The sequence below is a fragment of the Aquarana catesbeiana genome, linkage group LG02 (assembly GCF_042186555.1).
Source record: "Aquarana catesbeiana isolate 2022-GZ linkage group LG02, ASM4218655v1, whole genome shotgun sequence".
Taxonomy (NCBI): domain Eukaryota; kingdom Metazoa; phylum Chordata; class Amphibia; order Anura; family Ranidae; genus Aquarana; species Aquarana catesbeiana.
Genome location: NC_133325.1, coordinates 787,338,338 through 787,351,774, shown reverse-complemented (window position 1 = coordinate 787,351,774; position 13,437 = coordinate 787,338,338). Strand labels below are relative to the sequence as shown.

The window sequence follows — 13,437 nt, the reverse complement described above, 5'->3', positions numbered from 1 at the left end:
ATCACCTGTATGTTTTACATTAGGCAGTAAAACCAGGGAGCTGTGTGCTGCCCTAAAATTTACCTCCAGGGTTCCACATGCTGCTCGTACCATTCCACTGATTGGTTGGGGGGTGAAGAATATAAAAAATACTTTTCTCAGCACAGACTTTTTTGCAGCAATCAAAAGATTTGTATGGCATCATTTCCATACTCTAGTATCAATTTTCTCCTGAGAACGGCTCATCACCTGCAGGGTGTGGTCATTATTGAAAACACCCCCCCCCCCCCTCTGTGGAATGGTATGGCCCTCAGGTATATAATCCCCTGTACTCTCTAATGTGTATCAGTCTATTAGGAACTTTGCAAAGATGAGTGAGGAGAAGGCAGTAGATGGGGGAATGGGTGAGCCCAGGGAACCTACTGAAGAAGATCAAGCCATTCTTGACAAGGTCAGTGGTTGGGGATCCAATCCTAAGGACTTGTCATCACCAGGTGTGATGATCTGCATTGGGATCCTGAGATAACAATTCATCTCTGTGTGTCCTGAGCTCTCCATACAAGTGTTTTGGGTTAAAATACATTACAATGTGTCAGTATGGAGATGAATTTAGTTTTGTTTTTTTTTTAAATTGTAAATGCTGCAATGCATTGTAACAATGTACACCAGTTGACTTTTATACTCGAGTCAAGCACTTTTCTGCAGCAAAAAATGTCATTTTCTGAACTGACTTTGGGGCCCCGTATCTCAGGGCCAAATTTGGTGTGCAAACCCATTGGAACTGGTACCACAACATAGCCAAAGCTGGGGTTCCTAGCACTAAGTGGCCCTGAGATACGGGGCCCCAAAATCTGTTCAGAAAATGTCATTCTCTGCTGCAGAAAAGTGCTTGACATTTTCTGAACTGAATTTGGGGCCCTGTTTCTCAGGGCCACTTGGTGCTAGAAACCCCAGCTTTGGATATTTTATGGTGCTAGTTTCACTGGGTTTGCACACCAAATTTGGGGTTCCTAGCACTAAGTGACCCTGAGATACGGGGCCCTAAATTCGGTCAACTGTGTCCATCTGCAGCAATGTCATTTTGGGACCCTTTGGGTTCAGAGACCCCAAATTTTGGCTGCAGCTAGGAACCCTTAACTACCGAGTTTGAAGTTCGGGGGACCTAAAGCTGCAAATGGGCATTGTTAACCCTCTTTTTCCACTTACAGTAGCTGTGCATTTCTCACCCTCGTCTTATAATATATAATATTCATGGATGGCTCTTTAATATTTAGAAGCTGCTTCAGACTCTCCTGGATCCCTAAAATGTGACCACAATGGGGGGGGTGTTATCAAACCTGGAGCAGCTGTGCATGGCAACCAATTGGCTTTTATCTTCAGCTGGTTGAGTTTTGACGACAAATGTTAGATACTGATTGGTTGCCATACACAACTGCTCCAGTTTCTGGCTGCCCCGGTATGATGAACTCCCAGCTACCCACATCCCACACTAAAATCATTATAGGATACAAGCAAACTAATGTCTGTTAACTCTAAATATAAAATGGAGTGAACAAATCTGAGTGAAGGCCTGGGGGGTTCTATCTGATGGGTGGTGTCCTCTATAGTGGGTTTGTGGCTGAAGCTGTGTGTAGGCAGCCTGTTATGCTATGAGGATGCAGAGGCTACATCAACATAAGCAGATTTTAATTGTGCAGGTGTATGGCCCCCTAGACGCATTTGGGGCCACTCACACCTGTCAACTTGTGGCTGTGCTCATATATACACTGTTCCCATAGAACAGTGATGGTGAACCTTGGCACCCCAGATGTTTTGGAACTGCATTTCCCATGCTGTGCAACTACACTGCAGAGTGCATGAACATCATGTGGGGGGGGGGTGTAGTACCAAAACATCTGGGGTACCAAGGTTTGCCCTCACTGCCCTAGAGTAATGGGCAGACCCGGCTGCCTTAACCAACTGTTCATCCACATGGCCAGATTATGTGTAATTGAGCCCTAAAAAATGTTGTAGTGAGTGTGTAGGTTTTTTTTTTTTTTTTTCTTTTTTTTTTTTCTTTTTTTCTATTCTGCCAGATAATTTGTGAGGTCAGGTACTAGCATTGGATGAGGAGACCTGGCTTATGATCCATTCCAATTCATCTCAAAGGTGATCAGTAGGGTTGAGGTCAGGGCTCTATAGAGGACACTTGAGTTCCTCAAACCATGTCTTTATGGATGGTGATGAAGTGGGTGGGTTGAGGTCAAGTCTCTGCACAGACCACTCAAGTTCCTCCCCACCAAATTGGTCAAACTATGTATTTATGGAGCTGGATTTGTAAATTTGGGGGGATGGGGGGCAGTCATGCTGGAACAGAAAAGGGTCCCCCCAAACTTTTGCTACAAGTAGGAAGTGCACAACTGTCTTTTGCATGTTGTAGCATTACTTGTACCCTTTGCTAAAAACATCTGAACTCTATCTTTTGGAAAGGGGTTCATATTATTGTACCTTCTAACTTTGAGATGAGGGACACCTGTTAGCAAAGGTATGTAGACATAGGACACACCCCTGCCATGCCCCTTAAAGGAAAATGGTCCAAAAAAAAAATATTGGTTTACCATAGATGGAGAGAATATATCTCTATCTATCATTTTCTATATAGATCAGACACAAATGAGGAAGAGACTGTTCTGAATGAGGGACAGTAGGGAGCTATGCATTATGAGCCATACAGGTAGGTGTGATGGTCAGGTGCCAAACCTGTTGGCCTTAGTGTATGAAGGCCTTCATATATGCTCATGGCTCCGGACTGTCCCTGATTTGGAACAAAGTCCCTCTTTCCTCCATGTGTTCCTCATTTTGGTCTGATCTATATAGCTGAATATAAAATGCACTTTTTATCTTTCAAAAAGTGTTTCCCAGCGCTAAACCTTTCATCCAATTTTCAAAATTGCTGCATTTGTATATTTCAAAGCCAGTATACAAAAATGGTAAAGCGTATGTATGTATCTCCTTTAAAGGGGGCAGGGGGTGTCCTATGGCTACATTTGTTAATGGGTGTCCCTTGTTCCTATCCCAAAGTTGGGAGGTATGTATGCTCATTATATATGCAGGTTCTGATTTGTCTGACTCCTTCTCACCATGGAAGTCTATGGGGCCTTGTATGCCATATCAATAGATATTCAGGTGCTGGAACAGTTTTTTGATGTCTAACATTTTTGCTTGTTTGTCTTTTTGTAACAATTTGTAGATTAGTCACTGGGGGAGCAAACACTCAGCTTTCAATAACTCTGCCTTGTTAACCACCGCTCATGGTAACTATGAGCCACATAGATTTATGTTGGTTGGGCATGGGCGCACACCGCTCCTCGCTTAACCTTGCCGGTCATAGTGATCACATGATTACTATGTAAGCAAAATGGTCATGCATGGTTTCCATTCATGACTGCTTGCTTAGTGTTGGCTATAAACCAATCACAGCTATCACATGGTACCTGGTAGGCATCCCATTATCTTTGACAATGTAGTGTACCTAGAATTTAAAGGGAAGCATTTTTCATGAGCTTTTCTGGTGCCTTTTAACACAAGTGCTTCAAAAACTCCTTGGTGTGAAAGTGGCCTTGAAGTGGACCATCCCCCCTTCACTAAAGGCATCATACAGCTTTGCATGTTGACATTAAATTCTCTTGCCTTCATTAAACGTTTTGCTTTTACTTTACGATTTATTTTTTTTTTCCTCCCCAGGTGAAAGAACAGTATAAGAAGCAGTCCAGGAAGAACCCCAGGGAATTTAGGGCAATCCTCGTCCGTACTCAGCTTGTTGCCGGAACAAATTACTTTTTCAAGGTAATGCTTTGGGTTTTATGTAACATTGTCAGTGTAGGACTCAACGCTCCCACAGTCACATACTATTATACATTTCAGTGGTGGCTGGTGAAGTTTTAGGGAGGGGGGGGGGCACCAGACCCTGCCCTTTTTTTGACCCCTCCCACTTGGTGAAAATGGGCATGGTTTCAGCGAAATAGTGGGCGTGGCTCTAAGGTGGTGTGGTTGGCGTCTGAGATGGAACGAGGGATAGGAGAGAAGTATGGAGGGACAGCAGGCCCAGATCCTATACAACAATATAAATGTGTAATCTAGAAAGTTTAATAATCAGCAGATAAAGATATTCCAAACACCTGGTGTTAGCATTTCAATCATCCTGGCACCATGGTTATGGTTTTGGGATGATTGAAGCGCATTATTTCTATTGCATTGTAATATAAAATGAAATCATTCAACTCACCATAATGCAGAATCGGTGGGAGCCCTGAGCATGTCACTAGCCACGTCGCCTGCCACCAGGTGTCCCAAGCAGAGTCCCACCAAACCCCCCTCCCCTGTTCTCCGTGGGAGCAGCACAGTGGTACTTGTCTTGCTGTGTGGTGTCCTCTCCTACTGTGTGGGCACTGGCAGCAGTGATGGAGAAGTCCACTCCTCTCATACTTCCTGTTTCTTCTCTCCCAGGTGCAGTGAGAGAGAAAACAAAGTGACCTCAAACTGAGATGTCAATCAAACCGCCCAGCCATAGTAATAGATACTAGGAGCGCCGGGCAGAAGCTACTCAGTGCTTCAGAAAGTGCCACAAGGTGGGATAAACGCCCACAAATGAAGTGCTGCATCTGCAAGCCTGTTATTGCATAGATGTGGTGCTTCCCATAAGTGCACTGTATCCGGCGTCCGAACAGAGTGCACTTACAGACTTTTTTTGGTATTTTTAGGACCAGTATTAGTCAAAAAAAATTTTTTTTTGCCTGGAGGGGGAGCAGTGCCCCCTATGGACAGGCCGCCACTGATACATTTGTATACCTCTGACATATGTGCTGTACAGAGAACACTGAGCCAGTCGCATTAGTCTGCACCAGAGGAGCTTACCAACCACATACTATACTTCTATCACTAATGTAAAGGGAATATCTATCCTATTTTACCCCTGGGGGTACAGAGGCACATGTTCTGGTGACCTGGCAGCAAAATACATAGGACACGGTGCAACCCCAAAAAAGTTAATGTTTGCTGTAACAGCTTACAAAGTATTAGCTGGAGTTTGGCTTCAATTTGTTTGTTTTTTAACCACTTCCCTACCCGCCTATAGTCAAATGATGTCCACAGATGGGATCTCCCATCCTGGGTGGACGTCATATGACGGCCTAGGGGGTGCGCACGCACCCGCCGCGTTGCTCCGGACCCAGTGCGTGTGGCCGCAATGTCCGCCGGGCACCCGCGATTGCCCGTTGGCCGAACCGTGGATCTATGTGTAAACGCACAGATCCACGTCCTCTCAGCTCAGAGGAGAGTGATCTGTGTTCCCAGAACAGCGGAACACTGATCGGTCTCCTCCCCTTGTACGTCCCCACCCCCTACAGTTAGAAGCATTCCCTAGGACACACATTTAACCCCTCCCTGCCCCCTAGTGGTTAACCCCTTCACTGCCTGTCACATTTACACAGTAATCAATGCAATTTTATAGCATTGATCGCTGTATAAATGTGAATGGTCCCAAAAATGTGTCAAAAGTGTCCGATGTGTCTGCCATAATGTCGCAGTCACAAAAAAGTGATCACTGCTATTAGTAAAAAAAATAATTAAAAAAAAAAATGCCATAAATCTATCCCGTATTTTATAGACGCTATAACTTTTGCGCAAATCAATATACGCTTATTGCATTTTTTTTTTCTCTAACAAAAATGTAGAATACGTATCGGCCGAAACTGAGGAAATTTGTTTTTTTTTTTTAAAAATTGGGATATTTATTATAGCAAAAAGTAAAAAATATTATTTTTATTTTTTGCGCTATAAACAAGAGACAATTTTGAGGAAAAAAAAGCAGAGGTGATCAAATACCACCAAAAGAGAGCTCTATTTGTGGGGGGAAAAGACGTCAATTTTGTTTGCGCAGTCGTGCAACGTTGTACCCAATTGTCGTTTAAAGTGCGACAGTGCTGAAAACTAAAAATTGGTCTGGGAAGGAAGGGGGTGAAAAGGCCCAGTATTGAACTGGTTAAATCTGCTGCTGCATCTAACACTCCCCTCCTATCCAGGCTGGCAATGCTGCTGAAAATAAGCAAAAATATGATCCAGCTCTTCTCCCACTTGGTTGGATCATGACAACCACCATACACTGTACTCTCCTCAGCCCACCGCCAACCACTGTCTGATCTTCCTTTCTGCCTCCAGGTTCAATGCTATTCCTCTGCAACCATATCCAAACTTGTGCCCCCTCCCCATCATCCCACACTGCTATCCCCAACTTCTTACCCTTCTAATGCTTCTGGCCCTCACTCAAGCTACAATCTCTCCTCCACACCCTGCCATTAGGTTTTGGTCCCTTCTCCTCACTTGCCCATTCAACACTGTGGGTCCCCTTGCCCCAGCCAACACTGGGTCCCCCTCATCTTGTGCTGCTGGCCACCACCCCAACTCGTGCTGCAGTCTCCCATTCCTTACTCTCATCCCACACTCCAGTCTCCCACTCCCAACCCCTAATCCTATGCTTCTTCTGCCCCATTCCTCAATCCACCTACCCAGCCACTGCACTTCCACATCCCGCCCCCCCGGTTTCTCTACCACCAATTGCACATGGGTAACAGCATCTATTTCCCCCCCACCTCCTGGACTTGCTATAGCTCTTGCATATTCCACCATGATGTACAGATGATGTCTCTGCACCAGAAGAACTTACATTTATACAGCTGACCTATTCATAGTGCTGTACAGACAACATTCAAGCAGTTTTGTCAATTCATCAAATGAGCTTACACTCTAATGTCCTTGTCAGTCATTGCCCCATGGGAGCTTGCAAACTGAAGTAGCCCCCAGGCATGATCTTGTGGTAGAATGCTAATCTTATTATATGGTTTTTCTGTCTTCAGGTTGACACTAGAAGGGACACTTATATCCACATTCGAGTCTTCGTACCTCTGCCTGGTTCAGGTGAGGGACCCACTTTGGTGTCTTTCCAGGCAAAGAAGACCAAGGATGATAAACTGGAGTATTTCGAAGTTACGGATGAGGGCCCAAAGGCGTTCACATGTTTTTGTTCAGAAAGCGCCATATCCCATCTTTTAAAGTCAAAGGACCAGCAGCGAGGGGTTAAACCCTGAAAGTAGATAATCTGATCATGCCTAAATGCACTTTGATGACAACGCGTAACGTTTTTGTGGACTGGGCTATCTTTAAGCCTGAACACTGTGTGTATAACATGTATTTGGAATATCCTGTTCAGTGTTTATCTTGCTCATGAACTGAGAAATGCAATAAAAAAATTAAAAAAAAAAAAATTTGGAAGGTTTTTTTTTTCCCCCCCTAGTGCTGCAGAACAGCACTTCTGCTTTTCTTGCCTAGGCTCCCTCTACCACCTGGGAAGTGCACATTTGTTAGGGTTGCCACCTGTCTGAAATTCACCCAGACAGTCCGGGTTTTGAATCATGTGTCTGGTTTTCAGTCAGCCAGAAAATCTGACTCATTATTGAGACTGGACTAAGGCTCCCTAAGATAGCTGGCAAGAGAATTTGGGTACTCTCCTCCCTCCAGCCTGCAGGATGCAATGGCTGACACAGCTCAGTGTCAGCACTGCAGGGGAGTGAAGATTAGAGAAAGGAGCTGCATTTTCAGTTTGAGTGAAGGAGGGGTGGGGGACGACTTTGATATGGGGTACCTGATGTAACGAGGACTGATGGGGGCACCTAGGGTTTTTCTGAATACTAGATCACATGCAACCTCCAAGGAAAAAAAAAAAACTTGGGTACAGACAGGAGCTTCCTAAAACCCATGGAGGTGTCCTGGCCAGGAGGCACTGGGAGCAAGGAGAACACTGCCTGGCAAGTCTCCAGGTAAAGCAGGAACAGCTAAGAGGGTTGGTTAATAACGGGAGAAGCATGCTCACTCTCCATGCACCCAGCACAGACTGAGATGTGAAAGACCAATGGTCACTGCTAATGATCAGGAGCAAGTGGGACCAGCTCTCAATCATGTAACCACTGATGATCAGTGGTGATGGGCAGAACACCCCCAGGTTCTGTCCTACACCAGGACAGGGGAACAAGTTCTGACCAGAACCCTATTGGTCTATGAGACCAGAACTTGAAAAAAATCGAAGTCCCTAATTTTTAAGGCTTATATGCAAGTTGTTGGCCAAAAAAAGGGGTATAAGGGTCTGGCTACTGTCCAGTATATGGTCAATGCAACAAAAGTTATAAAAACTATTATTTTTTGATTGAGCAGTGATATTTTAACTATGCTTAAAATGAAAAATTCCTTTAAATATAGTGCCTGGGGGGTCTCTTTAGTCTACCAGTAAAGTGGTGCATTTGTAACATGTATAGAACCTGCTGCAGCAAAACTGGCAAAGGGGGGATTTAAATTGATTTTTCTCCAAGCTTTCTTTAGTTGGTAAAAATGGCTTAGAGTCTGTGTCCACAATTTTGTGCCCTTGGCACAGATTAGTTTTTTTTATATATATATTTTGGATAATTTCTTGTGTCACTTTGGCTGAAAATAAAGTTTTGCACAACAGTGTGTAAGCTTTATGTGAAGAAGTCAAATTATAGTACACTCAGGCCAAGATTACTAATTTTTCAAAGTGTCTCTTTGGTAGACTTTGGATAGAAGTAGTAATTGTGGGAAAATTGAGCCTTGGGTGTTGGTGCCTTCACACCATAACCCTTCAAAGTTATCCCTGGCAAATGCAGGATTGGACTCTACTCTTGAAAATTAGGTCACACAGGTGTGGAAAAATTGGGCAGGAGTAGCTGAGGACAAGGAGGCAGAATAATGACGGTGAGAACTTGGTTACCAACATCCCTACGTAATTATAGAACAATTCACCTTGGGACTTTAAAGGTGACCACTTTAGATAAAGTTTAAAATATTCATAATTTTATTTGAAACAATGGATAAAATGTATTTGTAGAAAAAAAAAATTCAGATCTGTATGTATTGTGCGGGCGGAACAAAAAGGTATATCATGAAATAAACATCTGGCATTTATAGGCTGTGAATATGTGCAATTGAAGATTATAATGGAACAAATGCCCAATGTGTTTTCAGTTCCTCCTTTCTTGAGGGGTGTATCCAGACATGGGATTGTAGTAAGTATTCAAAACAAAATGCTAATTTTTATATCACCAGAGAATTTAAAAAGTTCTGTTCCTGGGTACGATTCCCCAACAGGCCCAGAAGGAAAGCCAGGATTCAGGTAAAGAGGGTACCTGCCAACAGAGGCTACTAGAGCCAGAAAACAGCCCACCCGGAGGTTAGTCCACAGCTCTCAGGGATCACTATAGTTTTCAAAGGGTTGTACCCAGGCCATAGAAGATATGTAATGCGGTTCCTCATGAGAGGAGCAGGAATCTGCTCCACATGTTCTTGCTGCAGAGTGGAAGGAAAGGGACTTCAGCCCGACAGTGGAGCAGAATAGGGCATTCTGGCAGCTGCACACTGGTCCCTGCTTGGATGACTGAGGATGGTTTTGTAAATCAGTCCACCTTCTCTGCATCCTGTGGCTGGATAGCACAGTCAACACCAGACACGTGCCCTGTCTGTGGAAGGTCCACGACCACCTTTGCCTGTGTACAGACACTGCTGGCCCCCTCATAGTGCCAAGGGAACACCTGCCTTCCCTTGTTGGCCTCCCAGACATGATATGGGGGGGGGGGTCATTACACAAATTTATTAGATAATAGAAAATGGGTACAACCTCTTGAAGCCAAAGGCCACATACTTTTGTTACATCCGTGTCAAGGAGTCGAAGGTATGCCAGGGTAGGCAGAAAAACAGTTCAGTTCTGTATGCCTTCTCATATATTACCCCCCCCCCCCCCCCCCAAATATCGGGTGCAAATGTAGAATCCCAACACCAGTTGGGCTTAAAATATTTGAGGAATGTCCACACTTCTGGATCTGCACCTATCTCAGACTGCAAACTCCCAGTCCTCTCAGGCATGCCCCCCAGTCCTCCCGATTGTGCCTCACTCACCAGCACTCTTGGCTGCGACCAGTTGTCCTCCCTGGAGTCTCTCTCGCTGTCCTCACTTTGCTCTCTCTTGGGAATCCGGTCCAGGACCTCTTCATGTGTTCCTGACGGCGGTCCCGACTGCACCAGAGTCCAGGCCCAAGGTCAACCCCCCCCCAGACTGGGGAGCTCCCTCAAAGGCCCCGACAGTGTCCACACTCTCTATCTCCAGCTTTTCCACCTGACAACAACCCCTCAGCTGGGCTGACCCTAGTTATTTAGGGAGGGCTGCCCGCTGTCAATCCTGGTTGGGGATTGGTCAGGGCTCCCCAAAACACCCCAGGCAGCGCCACCTCTCCTCTCTTTCAAGATCTTTCTAGCAAGCTCTAGAAAGAAGAGGGAGGTCTCAGTGATGTGAGTCACCAGCTGCTACCCTGAGCCACTCAGAGCCCACATCAGAACAAAACAAACAGGCCTGACTGGCAGCCAGGCCTGCCTTAATCTTTCCTGTCCTAACAAAAATCCTACCTTTAGCACCTACCTACCTAGAGGGTGCTACACTTAAAGACATTAAAAATCATGGTGACCCTGGTCATGACGAAACTTGGTGGTCAGGGGAAGGAAGAATGGCAATTAACATTGGTGCTCATTGTTTTGCTTCCTTATTGGTGGTCATTGGGAAGAACGCTACTCTTACCTTGGTGGCCATTGTAGGTAGGAGAACTAGAACCCCTAGAAACCTCTGGAGGAACTCTAGTTGAGAAAGCCTGCCTTCGATAAACAGCCGCACAGCAAGGGCTGATAATATACTGTATCTATAAGACATAATTTGTCCGATAAGGAATTGCGCAATGAACCTGTGTCTTTAGGTTCTTCTTGGCATCTCCTGGTTGAGTGTTTTTAAGGGACAACCTGCTGCAATGAATTTCCCTAGCTGACGGTTGAGGCTTTCTCCATCAGGATACTTTCTGCATGAAACAGAATAGACTCCTAGAAAGGGATAATCTACCCACATGCAAAGCCTTCAGAAGACCTCATCTAGAATATGCAGTTCAGTTTTGGGCACCAGTTTGCAAACAGGGTGATCATTTCCAGTATGGATGATAAACTAGTGCAGCTGAGCTTCCACCCACAGTCAGAGCTTTAGGGCCACCCATTAGTTCTTGTGCCCAAAACCACATCTTGTGCACTAATTCAGACCATAGGCTCAACTCATCCTCCTGGTCACCAGTCCTGGAACCCTATCACCTGGAGCACCTCTAACGTAGGGCCCTATGATTTGCTATGGTCCAGGTTAGGGCTTGGGGAATACATCCAAACACCCAGAATCCATGTTACATGGGGGCCCTAATCACCTGGCACATGATATATGAGGGGGGTTTTCTCTCAGCACCAGGATGGTGATTCCTGTCCCCTAACCACCAACCACCCCTGAGCTATGGTCCAGGTTAGGGCTTTGGGGAATCCATCCAAACACCCAGAGCCCATGTTACATGGGGGCCCTAATCACCTGGCACATGATATATGAGGGGGGTTTTCTCTCAGCACCAGGATGGTGATTCCTGTCCCCTAACCACCAACCACCCCTGAGCTATGGTCCAGGTTAGGGCTTTGGGGAATCCATCCAAACACCCAGAGCCCATGTTACATGGGGGCCCTGATCACCTGGCACATGATATCTGAGGGGGGTTTTCTCTCAGCACCAGGGTGGTGATTCCTGTCCCCTAACCACCAACCACCCCTGAGCTAACCAGGTTTACACAGTCCCAAACATTTTACCACTTCTTCACACTTTAGGTTAACAAGGCCATGACATCACTGTGCTGTCATGGCGTCGATAACCTAAAGTGTGAAGAAGTGGTAAAGTGTTTGGGAATTGTGAACCTGGTTAGCTCAGGAGTGGGTGGTGGTTAGAGGACAGGAATCACCAGCTCACTTCTTTGTCACTCTGCTCTCTCCTTCTTTGAACATGCCCCATGTTACTTCATGAGCACTGCAGCACAACTAATTGATTCCTTATGCAGCTTCTCCCTTTCCAGTCTGAGCTGTGTTGTACAGAGCTTACAAGAGACTGATATCAAGTCAAATTCTGTCACTTACATTGCTTGTGTTTAAAAAATATTCATTTAGGCCTCATTCAGATGGGTGGGAGCTCTTGCTGCCCCACTGAGAAGTGATCTATGGTGGATCGCTTTTAGAGGGTGGTTGGCAGGATGCTAGGGGGTGATGTGTCATCTTTTCATTACCTGTTTTAACCAGTGGCGGCCTGTGCTTTAAGGGTGCACGGGCGCCGCCCCCTCTCTCCAGCCACCCCCCTCTATCACCAATAGATAGATTAATGCATTGTATGAATCTATCTATGGCCGCCGCTTCCACCTATTCAGGCGCCTGACCCCTTTCACCCCCTTATTGGGTGGTTTTTAAGCACCCGATTAGAGCCATAGGCTCTAATAGGTATCAAAAAAGGTGACCAGGATCTGTTACCCGTCACCTGACTGGCTGAAACGACAGGCGCTGTAATTAGATGCCAGGCGTCCAATCATAGCAGAGGATGGGAGAAGACATCGAGGAGCTGTCCCACCGAGACAGATAAGTATAGATGGCGGGGGGGGGGCACACTGGCAGCATTTGATATGGCACAGTGGCAGCGTTTAATGGGGCACAGTTGGAGCAATTGATGGGCACAGTGGAAGAAATTGATGGCACAGTAGGAGCAATTGATGGCACAGTAGGAGCAATTGATGGCACAGTGGCTGCGTTTGATGGCACATTGGCTGCGTTTGATGGCACAGTGGCGGCCATTGATGGGCACAGTGGCTGCATTTTATGGGGCACAGTGGCTGCATTTTATGGCACAGTGGTGGTAAGTGATGGGCACAGTGGCTGCGTTTGATGGGCACAGTGGCTGCGTTTGATGGCACAGTGGCGGCCATTGATGGGCACAGTGGCTGCGTTTGATGGCACAGTAGGAGCAATTGATGGCACAGTGGCTGCGTTTGATGGCACATTGGCTGCGTTTGATGGCACAGTGGCTGCGTTTGATGGCACAGTGGTGGCAATTGATGGGCACAGTGGCTGCATTTTATGGGGCACAGTGGCTGCGTTTTATGGCACAGTGGCGGCAATTAATGGGCACAGTGGCTGCGTTTGATGGGCACAGTGGCTGCGTTTGATGGGCACAGTGGCTGCGTTTGATGGGCACAGTGGCTGCGTTTGATGGGCACAGTGGCTGCGTTTGATGGGCACAGTGGCTGCGTTTGATGGGCACAGTGGTAGCGTTTGATGGGCACAGTGGCAGCGTTTGATGGGCACAGTGGCTGCATTTGATGGGCACAGTGGCAGCGTTTGATGGTACAGTGAGGCTGCAATTGATGGGGTTTTTTTCTAAATTTTTCAGTTTGTTTGCGCCCCCCAAAAAATGCTGAGCACCAGCCACTACTGGTTTTAACCCAAAAAAGGCCAAACCACTATATGTGGCTATAGGGTGGT

General features: G+C 46.1%; 1 protein-coding gene across 1 annotated transcript; it reads left to right on the top strand.

The window, feature by feature from the left end:
• The first annotated feature begins 326 nt into the window (after positions 1-326).
• Positions 327-7,347, top strand: LOC141129404 (cystatin-A5-like). The gene is made up of 3 exons (XM_073617426.1): positions 327-430; positions 3,703-3,804; positions 6,870-7,347. Exons 1-3 carry the CDS (start codon positions 350-352, stop codon positions 7,098-7,100), a joined length of 414 nt encoding a protein of 137 aa, XP_073473527.1. The 5' UTR covers positions 327-349; the 3' UTR covers positions 7,101-7,347.
• The last annotated feature ends 6,090 nt before the right edge of the window (positions 7,348-13,437 follow it).

Coding starts and splice junctions, on each gene's coding strand:
- LOC141129404 (XM_073617426.1), top strand. CDS start 350: ATGAGTGAGGAGAAGGCAGTAGATGGGGGAATGGGTGAGCCCAGGGAA. Junction 431..3,702: donor ATCAAGCCATTCTTGACAAG/GTCAGTGGTTGG, acceptor TTTCCTCCCCAG/GTGAAAGAACAGTATAAGAA. Junction 3,805..6,869: donor GAACAAATTACTTTTTCAAG/GTAATGCTTTGG, acceptor TTCTGTCTTCAG/GTTGACACTAGAAGGGACAC.